The 23,338-nt window shown below is 42.1% G+C and overlaps 2 protein-coding genes across 4 annotated transcripts; one reads left to right on the forward strand and one right to left on the reverse strand.

The window, feature by feature from the left end:
* Positions 1 to 2,667: 2,667 nt before the first annotated feature.
* Positions 2,668 to 10,212, reverse strand: LOC146977230 (inactive phospholipid phosphatase 7-like). Its single transcript, XM_085793289.1, has 3 exons — positions 9,832 to 10,212; positions 8,904 to 9,705; positions 2,668 to 4,250 (listed from the first exon to the last, which is right to left on the reverse strand). Exons 2-3 carry the CDS (start codon positions 9,442 to 9,444, stop codon positions 3,862 to 3,864), a joined length of 930 nt encoding a protein of 309 aa, XP_085649415.1. The 5' UTR covers positions 9,445 to 9,705; positions 9,832 to 10,212; the 3' UTR covers positions 2,668 to 3,861.
* A 754-nt stretch (positions 10,213 to 10,966) lies between these two features.
* fam78ab (family with sequence similarity 78 member Ab) lies at positions 10,967 to 22,795 on the forward strand. 3 transcript variants are annotated; one of them, XM_085793291.1, is made up of 4 exons: positions 10,967 to 11,179; positions 11,258 to 11,544; positions 12,389 to 12,692; positions 17,819 to 22,795. In XM_085793291.1, the coding sequence occupies exons 3-4, from the start codon at positions 12,430 to 12,432 to the stop codon at positions 18,342 to 18,344; spliced, it is 789 nt and encodes a 262-aa protein (XP_085649417.1). In that variant the 5' UTR covers positions 10,967 to 11,179; positions 11,258 to 11,544; positions 12,389 to 12,429; the 3' UTR covers positions 18,345 to 22,795. The 3 variants fall into 3 exon arrangements, with proteins under 3 accessions (XP_085649417.1, XP_085649418.1, XP_085649416.1); XM_085793292.1 differs by having other exon boundaries at positions 11,002 to 12,277; XM_085793290.1 differs by lacking the exons at positions 10,967 to 11,179; positions 11,258 to 11,544 and having other exon boundaries at positions 12,299 to 12,692.
* The last annotated feature ends 543 nt before the right edge of the window (positions 22,796 to 23,338 follow it).

Consider the following 23,338-nt stretch of genomic DNA (forward strand, 5'->3'; position numbering starts at 1 on the left):
TACTTTGGTTTGATGTGAGATTGTCTTTCACAATATGTATGGTTCGGTTGTCTCAAATGCCCAAATCACAACACCACACATCCCCAAGTTGTTTTGAATGTGCAGCAAACAGAGAAATGAGCTTTGAAATGTGTTTCCTCACTGATAATAAAGAACCCAGCTGAATGTCAGTGAGTTCACACGGCCATTAGCATTTTCTGGTTTTGACTCATATCCTGGTTTTGATCTTATTCCGGGTTTAACTGATTGTCTCAGGACTCTACCAAAAATGTGTCTTGTAACTAATTATAATGGTTCTCTGATCTGTGACCAGTTAAATATAGCCGAACGCATTGCAAAGATGGTTAAATCTAACAAGTTCACATTGCATTAAAACAACAGTGGAACCCTGTTCATATTTTACCCAGTAAAAATTGATAAATTTGGTTTAAAAAAAAAAAACAGTTGTTCATTTATCTATTTATTTAGTCACTCATATTCACTTCATTCTCAACTCAAAAATGGGGCACCTGTAGCCTACAGTCTTGAACCAACTTGCTTCACTTCACAGGGCTCCAGACTAACTCTTTTTCCTCCGAACTTCTAACCTAACATTTTTGGAGCGCAAGCAGAAAATTTCAGGGTGCACATGTGCAAAATATATATTCACATTTTCTTTTCATTCATGATCCTCACACACCTTGGCCTGCACACCTGTAATGACAGATTATTTGAGTAGTCCCTTCCATGTTTCACCAGAGTTAAAATAAACCTGCATTTTCACTGGTTGTACTTGCACAAGTATGAACAATTTACATGCACTGCCTCAGATTTTAGGGGCAAAATGCGCCCATTTAGGGGCAGTCTGGAGCCCTGTCAGGAAGTTGTCTGCTGTGAACACAACAGCCTCTACTAACAATGACAACAACAAAAAAAAGCATTTAATAGCATTGCCAGCAGTCATGAAAAACACCAGGTGAGACTGCTTACTGGAAACACATGAGTGCAACCAATCAGATTCCTCTAGAGGGAGCACTTGTCTTACCGTTCATCAACCATCCTCTTACAGGCTGCAGATGCTGGCTGGAACAATGAATTGTCATGTAACAAAATATGTACAGTAGCCAGCATGGATGTTTATTAAAGACCATAAGTGAATTTCATTTTCATGCAGCTATTTTTGCAGAATATCAGCAAATACAATTATAAGCTTGCAGGGCTAATTCTTTCCCGCATGAAGAAACATTTCTGAATACACTTCAGATGGGAAAATACAAATGTGTGATAAGCTGTTTGGTGTTGTTCCATGCACAGAAATACACACCTGCTGCTGCCTAGACTGAGATCAGTGGCACCTGTAAAATTTGTGATGTCTAATGTTATCTCTCATCTATTTTATATTCAACCAAGTGCACGACACAAACAGGACATGTAGACACAACAGTAGGGAGTGTGGTGTCTGTTGATTCAGTGCATGTGGAAACAGGCCTCCGAGCACTATCAGCACTTACTCACTGGGATATTTTAGGTGCATGTTTTGCAGAGCTTGTAGAGTCCTTCATATTGGCGCCTAATTCAAACAAACCTGCATCTTGTAACAAACTGTGTCCCTTGTGTTTTGCTCAAAAGCAAATGATCTCGGTTGGAATGAAAGCACAGAACCTCAGAGAGGAAAGATGTTTTGATTTGCCTTGAGAAAGCGAAGGGGAAAATGCCTAATGCGGCTTGATAACTGTAATGTTCACATTTTGTGTAGCTCCCTCCCTGTACACGATTCATTAGTTCCTGACATCAATGGTGTTTGATGCTCAGGATACCGTATTTCAGTGCATGTCTTCATTTGCAAAAAGAAAGTAGTTTCTCTCAGGAACATGTGCCTGCCTTGTCAGCACTTATCACTGTTTCTGTCTTTGTTTCTCTGCACGGCTCCATTGCAACAAGTTCAAAAATAACGATGGAGGAATATGGTACAAATGTTCCTCAGATGTTTTGCCAACTTATTCCGATCGCTAACTATGCAAGCAACAACCAGGGAACGTGATCTCTGACAGCTTAAGATATTCATTGTCTTAACCGTCTGACTCTCTCTGCTACAGAGTATTTTATCGAAGCAGTTTCGGTTTCTCTTGTTTGAACTGTTTCAGAGGCACACGCCACTGCATCGGTGTCGTTTCCTGTCATATCGCCTGTGGCAACAGTAGTGTGACAGGAAAGCTGTGTCTAAGTCTGTGAAGACTCTTAATGCAGTTAGAAATACTGTTACACTAGCACATGCATGTTTTTGCAGCCTGGGATCAAATCTCAGTCAGGTCAACAACTTGATATAAAAATCATAGTAATTCAGTTACTAGGCAACCGTCTGGGAAAAAAAACCCTGAAAAAATATGTTGATAACCAACCACTGAAGCGTTATGTCGAGTGAACACTGCACAGTGAAGAGCTCTCTTGTGGAGTAGTTGCACAGGAACTGCCAAGATGTAATAGTGGATGTTTTTTTAGATTGATACTCCATGTGAAGTGCATTGTTTTACTGTGCAGTAAGTAGAACATGTTTATTTTTATTTTATAAGCTGCTTTTAAAACTGGGCAGTTTAGTTTGGTTTGGTTTTAATTTATATTTACAGCTTTTTCCTCATTTTGGTTGGAAGGTAGTGTCCACATTACAATTTAAAATACAAGACATTCACGTTTTATTGCCAGTCCACCTCATTTTATTAATAAGATGGAGAAAAACAAAGTAAAAACATGAAATACAGAACAAACTGAACTGATGTTCACAAAACTGTATTTACACATCAAACCAATGCACTGAAACATTTTTGCTGCAAAGAAAAGAAAATAAACGCAGGTTTCATTCAAATGTCCATAAAAAACATTCAAGGCATAAACTGTTAGAAACTGATACTTCAAACATAATATTTTTGCTTTGCAGGCTTCAGTTGTTTCTTAGGGCATAGAATTGGTGTCACAGACTAACCATATTCATCTGCTAGGCAGCAGCCTGCAATGAAAGAGCTGAGGAGCAATAAAGAAAAAAGAAAAAGATCTCAACTCAGTACAACATTCTGTAAATGGCACGTTGAAGGAAATCATATTTGAATCTGTAAGAAAAATATTAAATTCTATGCTAGTGTGACATTTGGTTTAGACAAAAATAAGTTCGTATTTGATAAACATACAGTAAAAAGATCAGAAATACACAAGTTATCTTCATGCCAATTAGCAACAATGTGGAATATCCAAACAACAATCACCTATTTTAGTATTACAGCCATTATTACAGCCTTACACCAAACTCTATTCAGTGTTCAGCAAGTATTTCACTAGTCCAATGTAAAAGAAATGCATTTAGAAAAACAAAAGAGAAAACAGGAAGAGGTAACAGAGGTGGGAAAAGGAAGTCAGATGGTAAAGAGAAGGAGGCACACAGACTGAAGACAGAAATCATTGAATAATAATAACAAACAGAAGTTGAGTGATGGATGAATGGTACCAGCTTTCATATTGTATGATAATCAAAAATTGAAAAAAGAAAAAAAAAATCGAAAACTTAATAATTTCACCAAATTGTTGCCAGTTTACTATAGCCTTATTTTTTTTTATTTTGAAGGAGCAGTAGAGGTAAGTGAATTGGGATTTGTGAAGCATTGTGAAGACATTGTGAAGACACTTGTGACTGTGAAGACATCTTGTGATGTGTCTGTTATGGACATTACATGCAAGGCAGCATCTGCATCAAGATGTTAATGCTTCTCTGTTCACAAGTCTCAATAAGAAGTTTAAAATTTGAAAAACAACATCCCTACCTACCTAAGTCCTTCCCACTGTGGTGTTAGTGTGTTACGTAAGCCTTGTGTGCTAGCATAGCCTTACATCAGGAGCTCAGAAAAAGGGGCTCCAGCTGAGTGTGCTTATGGAAATAAGAGTCTGACAGGTACTTGATGAGAGCCACACCGTCTCCATCAAGCTGAAGTGGAACATGCCCAGTGCGAAGCCACACACCATGTCAGTTAGGTGGTGTTTCCCCAGCAGCACCCGTGACACGCCCACCAGAAAGGCCCACAGCACCAACAGGATGCGCAGTGGCACGGCCAGGACCAGGTGAGACAGCAGGAACTTGGAGACCATGGCGGCTCGACTGGCGTGAGCGGCAGGGAAGGAGTAGAAGTCCATGGCGACGCAGTCCATGAAGCCTGGTGTCATCTCCCAGGGTCCTTTGCGCTTCACCAGCCTCTGGACTCCAGCCACGGTCATCACATCAAGGATGAGCGCTGTCACAGACAAACAGAAAAGTTGGATAATGAGGACTGAGAATACAGTATGTGTTTATATTGCAAGCTATGACAACCAATACAATAAAAAAAAAACCCACCACAATAAATAATAAACATTTGAGATTGGAAATGGGTCCCAAGTTGGCCAGCTTACTTGGCATGAATCACTGGTTTATTCAATGGAAACATATATTATGATGATAGCACAGAGCTACTAACACAACTGTAGACCCTGTTGACCAGGTCTTCTGATGCAATGTAGAAAGTCTTTATATGGAGCAGAAAAAAAGACGAGAGCACTTATATGTCAATCGGTTTCTTGGTGACCAGGAATAACTGATAAGGCATACAATACTGAGAAGCATGTGCTTTGAGTGCACATACCAAACATTTGCAGATGCCTTTTATAGCTCCATAGCACTCCCCAAAAATATCCCAACCATTGCCAACTTTAACTTTTGTTCAAGTCTTCCATCTTCTCACACACACTCACACCCAACCCTGCACTAAATAACTGCCAGGTTCTCTGACATATTGGTTGTGCTGCCCTACTTCTCAATTCCACTTGCCCACTTGCCGTCCTAACGGGGCCATTATTTTAAATTCCATTACAGCTCCTTAAAGAGAGGGCTGGTGAGGAGCTGTTGTTTTCACAAACAGTAGGGGAGAAGGGAAAAAAAATTCAAATACTAAAGGAAGAGATGGAGGAACAAAATTGAGGTGGGCAGGCTTGTAAAAAGTGAAAATGTAATGAGGCTGGTGCAGTCCCACGGTGCCCTGTGGCAGGCAGTTTCTCCAAAATGACTGAAGGGAAGCTAGGCACACAAGGTGAGCCAAGCAATGACACATCATATTGTCAGCTGTGAGGGCAAGTCGGACTGTGGTGTCCAACAAACAGCGATGACTCAGTTAGTCTTTGCAAATTGGTTTGGCATCATCAACATATCAAATGGCAAAAGTCTTCAAAATATGTGGAGGATTCATTTCTGCAGCTGTTTTCAGGACAGACAGCCCAACTGCAGTCACCACAGTGTGAAAACACATTTGAAGTCAATCCCCGGTCAGCCAGCAAGGAGCTATCGATCAACAGTTAGTTTTGAGCAGCCACAATCAAACCCTCTCCGTGGATAAATCAGATCCTCGGTGCTGAACTCAGGCTGACTACTCAATGGGGAATCTGCTAAAACTGCAAATGGGAACTCCACCTCCAAGACGTGCAACAGGTTCGGTCAGATAACTTGATCACGCTGCTGCAGATCAACCAGCACTGTGAAGGAAATGCCACAATACCCACTGTGTTTCACAGTACCATGCTATGATGGAGCACTAGCACAATGCCAATGCTTTGCCTTATCAGAGTTCCTTCTTTCCCAATACAGCACAAATGAGCTCAGCCTGTCACTGACTCACTGTGGCCCAGAAATAATTTGCATAGGCTACAAGATTCACTGGATGAAATTACAATTACAATTTATGCCAGACGCGCATGTCATATAAGGAGTAAAGTAATGAGCATGGGCTACAGTCATATCTGGGCAGAGCACAGATAAGCAAAGGTCATTTTAAAAGGTGGCTGTGGTTGTGGTTGGAGGAGAGTTTGGCACTCCATGTGTGACCTTTTCTAGTTTTGCTGCTCTTCTAATTTACTTTTAGTTATGTGTTTTTTTTTAACCCAGCTGAGATGATGCTGTCTTCTAATTTTGGTTGTCAGGATACATGAATCTATGGTACTGCACACACATATAGAAAAGCAGTGTGTTGGTTGTGTATTAAGTAAGAAAATCTGTCTCTTTAGCTCTATAATGTTCACTAACTAGACACTAATTTAGATTCTTTGCCATATTTCCTGGGAAAGTAAAAACATTGAGGATTTAGAGGACAGTTCTGACAAAGATGCATGATAATAGCAGTGTTTACTCGCATTAAAACGTATCGATTAGTGCATGCTTTTAATGAATGAATAATCTTATGGCCAACACAAAGCAACGAGGTGCACACTGGTCAGCCACTTGAAAAATAATGATAAATTCAGATCTATCTGTTGCACAATGCTTAATGAAAAATTAATGAAAGCCAACAGCTGTGTGGGCACGGCCTAATCATGTCTGTTTGTTCCTGTCTCCATCCACCATGCAGGCCTCCACTACAGCACAGGGAGCTGGGCATTCAGAGCACATCAAAACTCTGCATCATTTATCTTTGCACAACTGGCGATAGCAATACTATTAATATTGCTGCAGTCTCTTCTGCCTCCTTGCTGCGTGAATATCTACATATGCATAGACTTGTGTCTTAAGAGCGCTTATTTTCCTTGCTGGTGCTGGCTCTGGTCTCCCTCTCTTGTGTCCTCTGTAATGTTGAACCATCACTTCCCCTGGTTTTAGAACATCTTGCCAAAGGACTGCAGCTGAAAAAATGCCAGCTGGCACATTTATAGGTGTTAATTAATACGTGCTGTCCTTATGAAATACATGAATGAAATGAAAATGAATAGACAGCAAGAATTTTTGGACTGCACCTTTTTTTCTTGATAAAGAAATGACTCTAAAGCCAAGGTTTTAAGGACTATGGTTCTGATGTGTGATGCATTAAGAGTCTGCATTAGCAATCAGCTCACTGTCACACTCAAACACACTAAAACTGCAAGTAGGCTACAGCAAAAGCCATAAAGACTCTTAATGTAAGTGAACTGCACTGTCATTGCTGATATATGTGGAGTTGCTTTAAAGGCCTCTTTCAAACATAGGTTGATTAATCAGTGTAAAAAGGACCTGGACACTTTAATACCATTTTGATGCCTGGGATCAGTTACTGCAGTTGTTTATATCTCCTCTACATTTTGAGAGAAGTTGCATTTTTCTAAGTAAACATGGACTTTTTGAGAAGTGCAGAGTAATTAGGTCACTGGAGGAAACTAAGTCACACAGACAAAGAAAGGAGAAAACACCAGAGCTGGACTCCAGTGCAGCTGATAAGGGTGGGAACATCGTCAAGGTCTGCTTTTGGACCATCTTCAGTTGTCTTGTAAGTGTGTGCCTACACTGTTTTCAAAACACTATATGGGAAATATTTCTGCACTGCACAGTTCATATGGGATTAACAGTGGGCAGTATTTAACCAATCTGGACAGGCCAGTCTGCAAGGAAAAGAAATCAGGAGCAATAAATATTAATTTCCCAACTATTGTTTGATCTGCTCGTAGATTTTCTCCCGACAGATCTCAGTGGACTAGAAATTATCCTGGACCAACACATAATGAACGAGCATTTGTTCCAAACACAAAACAACTGTGTCCCAAATCCAGAGATTTGCTGGCTTCCAATCAGAGCTCAATGTTGCCACAGACGGGGGGATTTGTATTGCTTTTTGGTCAATAATCTGTGCGGGTCAAGACTGTGCATGTGTGTATGTACGCGCACTTGCCTGGGCACAAGCACGCACCCCCATGGTCCCCCAGTCATTCTGAAAAAAATCAATTTCGTGTCATCTGCCATTTGCTGCAGAAATATGTTGAAATAAAATGTGCAGTGCCGCTGCTTCACACTATTATTACCTCCAGCAGAGACAGTTCAATACTGGACCAGCAACAACAACAACAACAACAAAAGATCTTTTTTTGTATGGACCCACAGAACAAAACCTTATCAAGAAAGGGCTGTTAACAAGCTTAATGTCTCAATTTATTTGGCAGGGCCTTGAAGTGTTTGAAAAACCTGTTTGCTTCTGAATGAGCATTGATCAAAAGCTGCTTGTTTTGCAGCTCAGACAAGAACTTTTGTGTGATGCAACTCATTTAAAATGAACAAAAACAAAACACAAGGCTGGTCAATTTCTGTGACTGTAAAGCAATATGGTCTTTGTCCATATTAGATTGCATTGTATCACTATGTTAACAACAGCAAAATGACTACAAAAACTAAACAGAAGTTTTGAAAGATGATGATGATTATATCTGATGATTATATGGATATATCATCCATTATAGAGCTACTGCACTGGATTGCATGAGAACGTGAGGGATGAAAATGTAAAGAATATACAGAAAATATGCAACATAAACATCCTTCTTGAATTCATCATCTTGACTTTTGTGCAAAACTGAGAAAATGTGATCTGTGATCTTGCAAAGTTTCAATCTGTCACTTTTCTCTGTTTTTAAGGCACAATCAGCAACATATTGAATGTGTCAGTCAAAGTTAAGATTAACAAGTCCCACATTGTATTATGCATGCCTGTGTGTATGTGTGAGATGAAAACTCATATCTCATGATGGGGATTAGATGAATCTAAGTTGATTTATGGATCGTAAATCATTTATGAAGCTGTTAGCAGTCAGTTATTTTTTAAGGTTGTAAAGATCCTCTGGTTAATTAATCATATGGTTTCAACTAATAAGCCATTTATAAAGGAAAACAGGGTTGCACCTTTTAGAAGTTGAATAAACCCTTATGGAAATGTGATTCTATGTTTTAAGGATTGTGCATGGTTGGCACAGCTCAGCGGTTTCCCAGGTGAGAATAAAGGTGGGTTCTGGTGGTTTGGTTGTTGACTTGTTCACACAGCCATAGCGCATGAGAAACATGCACTTCATGGATGAACTGTTTGTTTTGGGCGGGCTGATGATGATGATAAGTGTGATGTTGCATTTACCAAGCAGTAGGTTGACCAGGACCTCTTGTCCAGCCAGAGTGTTACTCCTCGTGAGACACACGATAGTGCCAATGATCCACGTGATGCCGTGCCCTGTGAGCGCCAGCAGGCCGACCATGGAGCGACAGCCTCCCCACGGGGACGACGTGGAGGCGCACACCCCCATGCGCTTGGACAGACAGATGTCAATGGCGAGGAGGGAATTCATGGCTATCCCCTTGAATGAAGGGTTCAGCTGCATGCAGTCCTCCTCTGGCATTCTGCTGGGCTCCTTCCTGTCCTTGCTGCCATTGTCGGCAGGCTCGTCACTCTGCTGGCTTGTTTGATTCTTGTTTTGACCCGGTTTCCTCGCGCTGCCTCGGCTCACGGAGGGGCCACCGCCGTTACCACCGGCACCGGCACCACCGCTGCTGCTGCCACTGCCGCTGCCGCTGCTGCTGCCGCCGCCTCGGGGAGGCTGGTTCAAGGACATGAACTCAGGTCTGCTCAGGACGCTGTTTCTCTCCCGCGTCCTGGATCTCGCATTGTAAGTGGAGGGCATGTTTGGATAGAGGCTAAGTTCTCCTCTGTGGCTCAATAAGCGATTGCCAATCTCCTGAAGATAATTCAAGTGGTGCGAGTTCACCACGGCGGTGAAACGTCCCAGGATAAACCCCCCCACCAACCAGCGCTCCCCCTCCTGTGGCCTTAATAGATATATTTAGAGCCTCTGGAATGTGCGATGGCCATGCTGTTTATACCGTGTGAGCAGGAGAGAGTGCACTGAATGGCATTTGCCTCGGCCAATCCAGAGAAACCCGATCTACAGCATGGAGATAAAATAACAACATCTCGTTACGGCACAGCGCAGCACGGATAAGAGATAGAACCACAAGCTCAGTGTGGAAACGATGCAAGAAATACGCAAGACATGGTGTTGTCATCTTACCCAGCGGAGGGATGAAGGAGCTATGAAGCGCACAGCATCACTTTAAAGCTCCCCAGCAGCCTCCACAAGAGCTTCAGCGAAGAAGAGGGGGAGGAGGGGGGCACTTTAGACCCGTGGCTGTAACGCGATGCAGGAAAAATCCTGAAGAAGTTGAAAGTGAGCCAACAATCACCAACAAAGAGAAGGTGAAGACGAGGCAGCGAGTGAAGCGGTGGGAAGCTTCCGTGCGGATTTGACGTAGTTTACGCACGGTCCCGATTCAGTGTGCGCGCTGCGCTGCGCCGCGCTGCGTTGGCTGCGGAGCGGAGTTCTCCAAGGTGCTTAAACAGACAGCGGCGGGACAGAGGGAGCTGCTCATCACAGGCAGCATGTCCACACGTCCTACCGCAGAGCTGCCACACTCAACCACACACATAAGACTGCAAGTTGCTTTGTAGTGCACACTGCATACATAATATGCACGTGTTGTGGTTGTTTCGAGGCACATAGAACCGCTTTTATGAACTAATCCCCAATAAATGACTGCACCGAATAAAATATAATTATTGGACCATATGGATTAGCTATTGATCACACTGATCTGATCAGACCTGATCCAAAACCTCTTTGCACACAATAAAATAAAATCAATACTGGCAATTGATGAAGTTGTAGCCTATTACTCAAACTGCACTGCAGCTGAATATTATGCAGTGATAAGTCTAAATAAAATCAGATAGCCTAGGCTTAATTAAAGTTGAGAATGTGGGGTATATTAATACTAAATTATATTAGATTGTGATATATTATTTATAACCAAATTAAAACATTGATATTATTTCATTAGTAAGCTACACCACTACTACACTACTGGCTGATGATAATGACAATTAACTATTATTATAGTTATTAATTCATTGATATTATCATTAGCATATGGTTCTTCTATTGTTCGGCCACTTAAATGTGCATATAAGCCAATAATCCTCCGTATGCCATGGACTATATAGACTGTATTTAATTCACAGCCTTTTCAACGGGAGATTCAATAACTTGCTCTAGGGCAATTTTACCGCACCCAACCTAACATACAGTATAAACATCCCCGCCTTCATTTCCCAGCATGCCCTCAGCTCAGGGCGGAAGTGTCGTCTCAAAGATACTTATAGAGCCGCTTCCCCAGGCAGCTGAAATAGACCAATGCGTTGCGGGGTGAACCTGCCGTGGCAGCGATGGGACGAGCTCGGAGAAATGACAGCTTGTGCAGGAATTTAGGCTGAAGTGCATCTCTGCTGCCCCCCACCCTCCTCCTCCTCCTCCCCGGTCACAGTCAGAGGAGGACCGCCGCCGTGGGCTCGCTCCAACTAACGTGACTATGCGCTGGCAGTTCTCCCTCCAGAGGCGCTATGTTGTTTTTTATATTTATTTATTTTTAATTTTTGTTTAGAATGGATCCGGTGAAATGGGTGCTAAAGTTGACCCGGCGGTGTCCTCTGGATGTCACGGCGCTCGACTAGACCTCAGTGCATGTGGAAATGCTACCTCTCTCCGCGGGACGGTGGAAGCCTTTGCAGCGGTAGACTTGGGGAGAAATAACGGGAGCCGGCGTGAAGGAGATAAAGGAATTATACCTCTTTGACCGAGGGACTGTGGCGAGGCGAGGTTCACTGTGAATCCCTCCGGGACTTCGCCCTGCTGAAGACACTGGACACTTTCCAGTGAACTGTTTTATAGGTAGACTTCTTTTTCTTTCCTTTTATTTTGTGCATGCGTTTCGTCGGTTAAACGTGAACCACAATCCATGCCCATGCAATACATGGACCTTTAATCCAACACTGATAAATCGTTAAATTACACTTTATTTATTGAGATGAACTGAGGCTGCTGCGGATTAAATGCACACTATAGGCTCAGCTTCACATCTAAGCTGCCGCTTGTGGTTTCGAAACTGTCCCGGCTTCACATTTGTCACCAGCTGGATATAGAGAGCTTTAACCATCAGATAATATCCCGGGGATTAGCCACTAATGAAATAAAAGCATGACAATACGACACCAAATTGTAACCCGAGTAGTTTTTTGTTAATTATTTAGCGCGTAATTAACCTGGACCTTTTTACGCACGAGGCTCCAGTGGATGCATGTCGCCGGAGGATCAAGTTTTTTGTGCTTTTCTTTCTTTCTTTTTTTGCAATAGAGCACATTTAAGAGGCAGCGGTTTGTATCTTGGCAGCATGAAACCATCAATGCACGGATAAAGACAGTTGTTGCACCTGCACTTGTTTGGTGAAGTTGAGTTTGCGCACCGGAAAGCATGGGCTCCACAAAGATGAAGACTTTCTAAGCCGGCCTTGTTCTGCTGTTGCTTCTTCTTCTTTCCTCAAAGTTAATTTGGATCCGAGTTGCATGGCTTTTTTTCTTCTTCTTTTTTTGAAACAGTCCCCTGTGCATAAACAGTTTTTATTCTGGTAAGCTTTTCTTTTTCTGGGGATGGGGGGAAACATGATGAGGATCCAACTGTGGTGATTTTTTTTTCTCCTTCTTCTTGCTGTTTCCCATGCGTCTCTCTTCTCCTCCAGACCTCTGGACGTTGTTGTGGATTGTGTTGCTGTTAAATGCAATGGGCTGTATCCAGAGTATCAGGTGTAAGCCCAAGAGTTTCCGAGACAGTATCATCGTCCTGGAGGTGAACACTTGCATCGATAACAACCCCACCAGCATCGACGAGTCCAACAGCGTCGTCCTGCGCTACCGGACACCGCACTTCAGAGCTCATGCCCAGGTCCTGGTGCCGCCAGTGGCCGGCCAGGAGACATGGACCATCGGCTGGATTCAAGCGTGCAATCACATGGAGTTTTACAATACGTATGGAAACAAAGGGATGTGAGTATCATGGGCTCCTTTTTACTGTGTGTACAGGCGGTAGGTGATGAGCATGTGGTGAGCACATTGGGTTTAGACTCCCCATGGGGTATTGGACCCTGGCAACTGAATGGAGCCTTTTGAGATTTACACACAAAACAGAGAAAGGTTTGCCAAAAGAATATTGTTGTGTTTTGATGTTTCCCTCTGAGTTTCTAACAGGAATTACTGAGGAGACAACAATTACTATAATAAGTGACTAATTTACCAATTACTCTGCTATTAAGTGATGAATATTAGTCTGTGATGCCATTCACAACTCCACTGACAGATTTGCATGTGGCTCCACCTGACCAAACCTAAGCTCTACAATTGGAGAAGTAATAGTTGAATAATGAATTGATGGTCATCAACTGATTTAATGTTGATCAGCTAGGTTAATGCTGATTAAAGCAGTGATTAAAAAGGGCTTGAACTGAAAAGATATGGAGAATATATGTCTGAATATTAGGCCTAGAAATTCTACCATAAACAGCTGTTGATATTAGGCTGTCCTTGTGACACCACAAGAAGAAACCCAGCCAGAGTAAAGGAGGCTTTCATTTCCAAATGGAGACACGTTTTAAAACGTCAACTCCAACCACCGAAAGAGAAGTTTTGTCAGTGGACGTTCCTGGGCTGGAATGTGAGAGTGTTGGAGTTCCTGTTTTTTTGTATCAAATGCAACTCTAAAGTGGAAACATTATCGAGTAGTGAAACTTGGCTTACTTCGCATCATCCTGTGGTGTGCATTCAAAATATTACACATTAGCTTCTGTTGTCAGGACGATAATGTTCACAGGAAAGAAAGATAAATGGAGTCGTCTGTGAGTGTTTTTTTTCAATCAGTAGCTCTGCTGTGTGCAGCATGTGGGCCTGTGTCTGCAGGCTACAAACTACTTCAAAAAACCTGACAGATATGGGAGTATAGGACACTATGATGAAACATAGTTGTTGTGACCCGCCTCATCCCTTCGCTTGTCAATACAGTTATTTTTGCACCAGCGGTTATTAAAAAGACAAACACCAACAAAAGCAGTTGTAAAATAGACTCGTGTCACTGGGCGACTGCTAACAGGTCTCTTTCACTTTCGCTGTTGCTTTCTTTCTCTCTGTGCCTGCATGTGTGTTGGTACAAATGTTATACAAGTTGCATATCTTATACACCCGTAGTAGGCAAACCACAAGCCGACGTGCACCCAGAATAAGCTTTATCTGTGGGCACTGCAGCAGAGGATGTTTGAGTGCTGCTTGGCTAAGATTAGAGACCCAGTCCCCCTCCCCGACACCTCCGCCCCATTATGGCCCCACATGTCTGTGTATGTGTGTGTGTGTGTGTGTGTGTGTGTCAGTGTGCGAGACATGGTGAGAAAGTCTGACCAAGACCTGGTGAGAAAGTCTGATCAATGCTTTTGTGTTTACAGTCATTGTCACTTTCATCCAAGCTGCACTATTGTGTTGTGAATATTTATTCATTTAGCTTGGTAAATCTACAGCTTTATGCTCTTCTGTCTTTTTGATATAAAGAAACACAGAAAAAAATCATCCAATCATGAAACATAATAGACAAAAAGCAGGATGGTTCTCAATTTTGAAGCCCAAAACCTAAAAGTGGAGGCTAATTCCTTGTCTGCTTTTCTTGACTGTGCGCAAAGTTGAAGAATAAACCAATCAATATTTAGCATTTCTTCTAAGTGTATCATGTTGTGTGAAGTGTAACCAATGATTATTTCAATTCTTGATTAGTCTCCTGATCATATTCTAAATCAATTAGTCAATAAATCATATGTCTTGTTGATCAGCAACACAAAAACGCAAAGATATTCACTTAATTATGATATAAAAGAGACGGTTCAGTTTCTGTTGATCAAGCAATCTATGAACTCATTGATCATTTCAGCTCGATGTAAAACAGACAGTTCAGTTTCTGTTGATCAAGCAATCCATGACCTCATTGATCATGCTCGAAAGTGATTCTTTTCAAGATCACTCACACACAGACACACACACTACTAACAATCAGGCTACGACATGTCGTGAACTTTAACGTGAAGTTACAAATGCTGCTTTGAGGGTGGGTCACATCGTTTTAAATGCCACTCAACAGGATTTGTCAGCTACTAAAGAGGAGTTGATTATGTGCTTTACAGCTAAATGACACAACTGGTATAGTTGCATAAATGGGAAATGCCAAAATTACAGTTACCAAGATATATTCTTAAAACCAATGTCAGCATTACAGGCAAACCACAGGGACAAAGAGGAAGAAGAGGGATCTCGATTTGGAAGTTACCAACATGGTTGTAACAGATACAGCATATATATAGTACTACACTGTATATAGGGGTGTTGGAATGCACCCACCCACCTGTGCTGTAGTGTTTGCACAGGCAACTCCCCCTCCGTGCTGTGTTTACATTATTTTGGCCGTCCCTGCAACTCACACGCTCTAAAACGTACTTGATACGTTATCATATTCTATTCTTAAAGTCATTAAACTTCTTCTTCCCAGCACAGGCGGATAATGACAGAACTTCAAGGCCATTTATTCTCGACGTTCATTTCTGAAGTCGCTCTTAGGATGCAAGAGATGAGGTTGCGCCCGCCGCTGATGCTCTCATACTAAGTAGTTTCTTTGATGCTAATAAAATTGATGGTAATAAAACCTAAGTGTGCCGTAATCAGACAGAACAGACGAGGGACGGTAATGTGGGCGATTTCTCGGTTGGCTTTTGGTCGATGTGCTCATGATTCTGGACACATTCATCATCCCTCTCCTGTGTTTCTGAAAAGCTTCACTGAGGTACAAGTGTTGTAGGTTTTGGGACAGTGTGTGTGTATTTATAAAACGGACATGCACCCATGCGGTTGCACATGTTGTGATAAGGTGCTGAGACGCCCTAAAAATGTAAAACTGCTAACAAGGTGGCTGGGCAGTGTGGTCATGTCGTATTCTGCTCACACACACAGTCACTGTTGGTGAGGATAAAGCATGCTGTAATTGGATAATTGATTGCATTGCTCCTCCATTTCTTCACTTGTATTTCGACAAAACTCGACTAAATCTCTCTCGTCTTTATTATGTCTTATCAACAGAATTATGTTGCTTCAAATTGCTTGGCCTCACCATGCAAATAAATGTGGCAACACAGCTGCAGAAACCGGAAATGAGCTGCATTTCCACACTGCTTCTGTTTGGCCATGATCAAACCGCTTCTCTATTCAAGCTGTTTGCATATACCTCTAATGACTTGTTTTCAGACCCCAAGGCTTTAATGTTTTAAATATCACATATTGTTTTAGGCTTAAGATAATATTGGTTCATTAATCATTTACTAATGAGCTCTCAGTTTTGATGTATGGAGCACAGGGCTTATTATAATTGGAGGTTTAAAGTCACAGGTGAAAGTGAAATTGTCTGTGTACTACAGCAGTGGATCACAACCTTTGTATAAGCCTTGACATGTTTGCTACTATATACATATAGTATATTATTAGCTTCAGCACCATCATGTTGCATCTTTAGATAACAATTAACTATTTCTATTCATATATAGTTTGAAGCTCTATTTCAGCCATTTATCCATTTGTTGTGGTGACTGTCAAGACTTTTTCTATTTACTTGCTAATTGGCCTCATTCACCATCAATTGCAAGCGACAGTTTTCTGTTGTTACGTTCAATTAATGTCATGTGAATGTATTCCTAAATACTCCCGCGTTGAGAATCGCTGTAGTTGGGGACATGCAACATTTACAAAAACTTACATGTTTTCAAATTTAACGTTATTGTGGTTCTGTCACACCGCATACTGCAGACCATTTGTCTGTGTCAAACAGGAAGTGAGCCAAGTCTCTGCATTGCGTTCACCAGTTGTGATCAAAGTGATCAGTGGGTAGATTACTCCATGTTGCATGTGTGTGCAGTCGACTCTACTTGACGTCCTTCTTTTCTTCGCAACCCCGCTATTTACACTTGCAATTCTCTGGCTTTTGATGTTTTTTTTTCACCATGACATTTTCACAGCAACTGTCAGTTTACCTTCCAAACAAACTGACTGGGGTGTTTAACTTTTGATGTGAAGTACCACCTAATGAAGGGAAATAGTTACATATATCGTGCACAATGTGCTTGTGAGGTCATATTGTCTGTACAGTTGAAAGCTACTATCTAGATACGTTTTTTGTGTATGTAGTTTTGGAGTCACTTGAGTTCATGTCACTGACAGAATGGATTGCCGCAAATTGTTTTGGAGGCATCATTTGAGAGGATTAAATGATTTTTCAGAAAAAGGATGTACATATGCATACACATGCACACAGCCATTCACGCACGCACGCACGCACGCACACACACAAGGGCTAGCTGATATCATGCCTGACATGCTAATCTCACCCCCTGGGTGAATACATAAATCACAATGTGAGTCCAGGCCAAGCAGACAGTCAGTCATGTGGCTGTGATCACACTGTTATCTCCTCTGTTCTGCTGGTCCTCAGCTTCAGGGAAAGAAAGGTAATCTGTTTCCTGCTGTGGGCAGAAAATCAATATGTGGACAGACCAGAGGTACCGGGTCACTTAAGCCGTTCAGAGCCACCCGCTGTGCGTGTCCCAATATTTTATTGTTGTATTGTATTTTCCCTCTGCAGTTTGAAATTTTGTGGAAAGCGCCGACTGTGAGGCTTTGAATGAACTTCTTGCATCTGTCATGTGTTGTTGGATAGACAATGACATCAAGGTGGAGATTACTGAGGTGCAAGGAAGCCTTTGGTATGGTTCATTGTGTCAGAGCTAAACTTTCAGGGTAAATGCAGTTCATTACATCTTTGACGTTATTTTTGTAGTTTTTTCCCATAATCTCTGGTACTGACAGAAGGGTTACTGATTGTTGATATAGCAAAAAGTAGTAAGACAGGTCGACAGGTCGTAGACATGCAAGGTATTTGGAGAATAAAAGAAGAAATCCAATGTGTCCACAAGCTTTTTATACAATCTTATTGCAACATGACCAAAAGATTCAAATTGTGACAAGTTCTAATTATCCTTTAATCTCATTAACCCTGTAATGGCCATTAGCTCTATTTCTGATTAATCCTGTTTTACTTCCAGGTCGAGTTGGGAGCTGCCCGACCTGCGTGACAGGAAGATCCAAGCCATCAGTGACTCGGACGGCGTCAACTACCCATGGTACGGCAACACCACGGAGACCTGCACAGTGGTAGGCCCCACAAAGAAGGACAGCAAGTTCACCATTAGTATGAACGACAATTTCTACCCCAGTGTGACCTGGGGTGTGCCGGTCAGTGACAGCAACGTGCCTCAGCTTAGCAGCATCCACCGCGACCAGAGCTTTACGACCTGGCTGGTGGCCATCAACCAGGCCACCTCAGAGACCCTCGTCCTGCAGACAATCCACTGGAGGATGCGGCTTCACATCAAAGTGGACCCAGAAAAGCCTCTGGGTCAAAGAGCCATTCTGAACGAGCCCGTGGCCCAGGAACAGCCGCAAATCATGGGCAAGAATGAGCCTATCCCATCTAACGCCATGGTCAAGCCCAATGCCAATGATGCCCAGGTGCTGATGTGGCGGCCAAAGAGTGGTGACCCCGTGGTGGTCATCCCACCCAAATACTGACCTGTTTCACTGACCAGACTGGCCTTGGATACTTTCACAGTATCATCTCCTATGTTTTCTCTTTCTTTCGTTCCTGCTCTTCACCAGCTCTCACTGCTTTAACCCTTCTTTGACATTGGTTTTCTTCCGTTTCAGCCTCCTTACTCTTCTCTCTTACATTTTAAAACTATTTAGAGAGAAAACATAGAGACAGATAAAACCAGCTCTGGAAAAAAAAAGACCAGCTGTTGCTAGGAGGCTAGTTGAAGATACAGTACTTTTAAAACTGGAGTGAACAAACTGCAACCATTCTACCTTCAAACTGGGTCGGGTCTCACTGTGCTAAATGAAGTCATTGCAAAAATATTAAACAAAGGTATTTCTTTGTTGTTTTTTTAATTTTATATTTTGGCTCTTTGGGTCAAGTGATACGAGGTTTGTGAGTGTGGGTGGACTGGAGTATTTACATGACCATGTTTGCACACATGCTACTATATGGATATGCACAAATGTTGTGTACATATATAGTTGTGTTTTTATTTATGGGTTTGGAGAGAGTGCATTTACTTTTGTTGTTTTGTTGTTGTCATGTGCTTCACATGGCGAATTGCATTGAGTGGCATACTAGATTTTAGTTTTTTGTTTCTTTCTTTTTCTTTTTTCTTTTTTAAACATGCAAGACATTCAATCCATGCTGCCTTAAGTTTACATTGCTTTCCACTGCAAACTTTTTAGCCTTAAACAAAGTGCAATGCAGTATTTTGCTCATTTGTCCCATCTCTTCCAGACTGTCGGTGCTGGTATGTGTGGGTTTAGGATAGGAGTGACATCACAGAAGAAGAACCAGGTCTGAAATTTAGGCTTCTTTTGATGTTAACTTGCATTTACCTGACAAATGTATTGTCTAACAAGTACAACCAGCATTTTGTGTAGACACAACGATACAACCAGGCTAACTGGATGTGTTTCAAGTGCATTATGCAAGAGAAGAGATGCTCTGTGCAGACAGACATACAGAGAACACCAGTGAAGCCAACCCTTGTCAATAGCACTCTGGACATGAAACTATGTGCAATAACAACCTGAGCAAAAGGTACTCAGAAGCAAAGTTAACCTCATTTCATTCACTTGATATTTAGTAGTGGCGGTTGTAGCATTTAATGTCAGACAACATGTTTTCCTTTCTCTGTATCAGTCCACCTCAGGGCGTCTCTTTCACTTCCTTCCCTTCTCTTTTTTTCATCCACCCTGCCTTGCCACAATGTGTCTGCAACAATCAAAACTTTAAATTAATAAGCGGTCACAAACAAAGGAAATAACGTTTCTTGTACTTTTCTGGAGTACAAGAACAGTAGGATACCTTCTGTGCACAGCCCACTTTGTCATGCACTCATCTGGCAATCATACACATTGTATTTATTATTGTTGCCTTCCTTTCTTCCTATATAATTTAATATCTCTTTTTTTGTGTCCTCTAGTCCTCCTTCCTTTCATCCTCTCCTTTGCCGCCCCCTGTTCTTTTTCTCACTTTTTATCTGTTGTCGAGGCTGGAAAGCAGAGCAGGAGGCATGCAAGTTTGATCCCAACTGCTCGCTTGGCATATAGATGACCCACTTCCCCGCTTTGCCAGTTGTAGCACTTGCTGTAGAAATGTGGGGCTCGTCTCTCTTTATTTTACCGCCAGCAAATGTGAGATTGAGACACGCACACACAAAAACAAACAGCTCTGCTCAGCTAAATACCAACATTAAATGAAACATTGCCTATTTAAATGTTAATCTTTGAGCATGGTTTCAACTGCAAAAATGAGAACTTTCTTTTTTTTTTCTTTTTAAATCTGCTAATGAGCTCTGAAAGAGTTTGTTCTGTTAATGGCCAGTTTTTCAGAGGCTTTCGGAGCTTTGTTGCTTTCAGAGGCTACAAACATTTTTGCAAGTTCACTGTGCTCACCAAGTCCCTGTGTTTTGCCTCCAACCAAAAAAAAAGAAAGAGTAGAAATTTGCATGCAAGTCTGATCTGCTCATGTATTTCACAAAGATTTGTAGGCTGCTGTTTCAGTGTATTAGCATCTCCTTACTACTGACTGCACAAAGCATTCACCCTTCACACTTGGTTCAGATCACATTTCTTTGTGTCTTTTGGGATATTCTGTATGTTTTACTGTTACAAAACTGAATTTTTGTGTGGCTAAACTCAGCTGAACTTTCATGTGGCTGATACATTTTTCAACCAAAACCTTAAAGGATTATTCCAAGATTTTGGGAAATTATGCTCATTTACCTTCATGCTGAGGGTTATGTGAGAAGACTGACTGTATTGATTGAAATTGCTATGTCCATAATGTTGAAATATTTATTTAGCCCTGACTGAATTGTTACCCAGATTAAATCAAATGACGTGCTGGTTCACTAGAATGACAGCCTTATACTAATCGTTGGAGAGTTAGCCAGCCAAAAGGCTCAGTTGATATTCTAATTACATTCTACGCCCATACATAGCTACATCCGACACTGCTGCTCCACTCAGTTCATGCGTAACCGTGATAGCCTCTCTGCTCTGGGCCGGGTCCCAGGGCATCGTAGTGATGGGTGAAAGGAGAGGGAAAGTAAGAGGCTAGTTGGGGACTGCCGTCATAATTAGATCTGCTGTGACACACTTACATGCCCTAGATGGACTGAACTGTGCCGAGTCGTGCTGTGGCGACACAGCGGGCGAGCTAGAGTCATGGGTGAGGTTCAAGTGAGGGCAAATGGCAAAGGTCAAGGGGCAACGTGTCCGTGTGGGAAGAGCTGCCACATTCTGGGACTGAATCTTAATACAGGTGGCTGTAAGGGAATAAATATAAAGGTGACAGCAAACTGAATCCATTTAGAAAAACCAGAGCTCATGTTAACGGCTCAATGACATTTCACCTAACCGAGCGTAGGGACGCTTTTGTAGCACGGACTGCTTCGTAATGTCTTGCTGTGACCTATGGACGGTATTCAATCTGGACTACATGTAATGTAATTAAACCTTGACACGCAGAGGCCTGCGTTCGCAAGGTGTGTGTGTGTTGTCATGTGAGTCTGTGTTAAATCCCATTGGAGGGATTTAGGGAGGACGAGGAGTTTCACTGATGCTCTTCTGCTGTTGTTGAGTCATGATTCTCTCTCTCTCTCTCTCCCTCCCTCACACACACACATACACACAGTGCAGGAAAGGTTACGCCCTTGTCATAAAACAGGGACACAACTCGGCCTCACAAACACCCATGCACACACAAACACCCCGAGGGGGAAGGAGCAGACCTGGCGTGGTATCTGATTGTCACAGCAGTGTCACATTGGCAGTGTGAACTCATTTATCAGCCATGCACGTGGACTGTCTGAACACATGCACATGCTACAAAAGCCATATACACAAACACCTTTCTACGCGATACATGTATCTCTGGTGTCGATAAACAAAGGTGACGACATTTTTATATTGGTAGAGAAATTGAAGTGCTGAGGCCAGTGAGAAGGTGCCTGTGGACTATCAACATTTTTTTGGCGATAGGAAAGGGGCGCTAATTGTCTTCTGTGTGTGTCTGAATCTGTTAGACTTTGTGTAAATGTGTATTTTATATTCACGACGCAAAACGACTTCATAAATGCTTTATGCGCTTCCTTAGCTAAGCCACAGAAAAACAAAACAGCACTTTGTGTGTTTGTGTACGGAGGACAAAAAGTGCCAAAATTGGACAAAGCCAAAACTATGCAGTGTAATATTAATTCAAAAACCTCTTGGCACTTAATAACAGGCAGGCCTCAGTTGTTTTTGATAATTATATTATAGCATCTTTAGCATATGTATTTCCAGAGAAAGATCAAAAATGCTAATGTAGCCATGTGGGACATTACTTGTTGTCGTGTTTTGTGCTTGTATGGCTGTGCCAAGTGATCAAAAGCCTCCTCTCCTAAACCCACACCATTACAGTTCTCCTGAGGGCTGCTACTTTTGCTGCAGCTCTTTATGTAGTTATTAAACCCCCATGAGACATCCCTTTATTTATACCAATAAAACATCCCAACCTCACATACAGGACCACCTGCCTTCATTTCCTGGCTTTTACTATTAGTTCCATCTTGTGAAGAAGAGGACAATGATGTTCTGCGAGTCAGTTCTTGTTGCTGTTTCCCTTATTTCATGGACTAAATAACATAATACAGTGTTTGAAATACAACCCCAAATGTGGTACGTAAGATACTATGAGCAACTTGTGTGTATGTTTCTCATTTTGTTTGGTTTGTTTTCAGGAAATACCGCACTGAAATAGTTAAAGCAGTATGTGTTCTTGTGTTCAGCTTTGACTTTTACACCAATACTTGAAAATGGGTCACTTCTGGCAGATATTTAAAACTGTGAAAATGCACAACATTGGGGAAACAACCCCAGGAAAAATATATAAAAAAGGTTTTTTCATGAATGAATAAAATGTACAAATGTCACCTGTCGTATCTGCTTTTCTTCTGAGGTTAAGTCATGTATGTCTGCAGTTAAAGCAGAAGTGAGTGGTCCGGTCGTTTTCGCTAATGCTGCGTTCCAGGCAGGCTTTTGAAATCGTAAATTACAGCTTCAAGTCACAACTTACGACTTTGTAGCGTTCCAGGCAACCCACTCGTGTTTTTCCGACCTGTTTTACCGGTGAAAGTCACTATAACGGCCACTCCTAACTTCTGACCCGTGAACTCGTACCAGATCGACCTGGTACCACTTCACGGTCGGAAAAATACGAGTTTCCTTGAACGCACCATAACAGTCCTCGTCGCTACGTCGCCACATTCACGGCGTTCCTTGGCTGCACACACAGCCCTGCATGCCGTTCTCTCTCCTCATTGGATAAAAACTGTAGGATACGATAAATGTTTTCTCCTCGACTCAGAGCAGAGCAGAGGGACTGAGAGACCCGTGTTTCAGACCAAACACTCTCTGTAAGTGATTGCTGTCGGAAGATATAACTATTTAAGACTTATATTAACACAAATATATCA

This window comes from Trachurus japonicus, chromosome 12 (genome assembly GCF_045865225.1).
Source record: "Trachurus japonicus isolate A0001 chromosome 12, Traja_1.0".
In the NCBI taxonomy this organism is placed as follows: Eukaryota; Metazoa; Chordata; class Actinopteri; order Carangiformes; family Carangidae; genus Trachurus; species Trachurus japonicus.

What these genes read in the sequence shown, in the direction of transcription:
- fam78ab (XM_085793290.1), top strand. Translation starts at nt 12,367, where the DNA reads ATGCGTCTCTCTTCTCCTCCAGACCTCTGGACGTTGTTGTGGATTGTG. An exon ending in ACGTATGGAAACAAAGGGAT is followed by an intron (nt 12,693 to 17,818) that starts GTGAGTATCATG and finishes TTTTACTTCCAG; the next exon opens with GTCGAGTTGGGAGCTGCCCG.
- LOC146977230 (XM_085793289.1), bottom strand. Translation starts at nt 9,444, where the DNA reads ATGCCCTCCACTTACAATGCGAGATCCAGGACGCGGGAGAGAAACAGC. An exon ending in CCTGGTCAACCTACTGCTTG is followed by an intron (nt 4,251 to 8,903) that starts GTAAATGCAACA and finishes TGTCTGTGACAG; the next exon opens with CGCTCATCCTTGATGTGATG.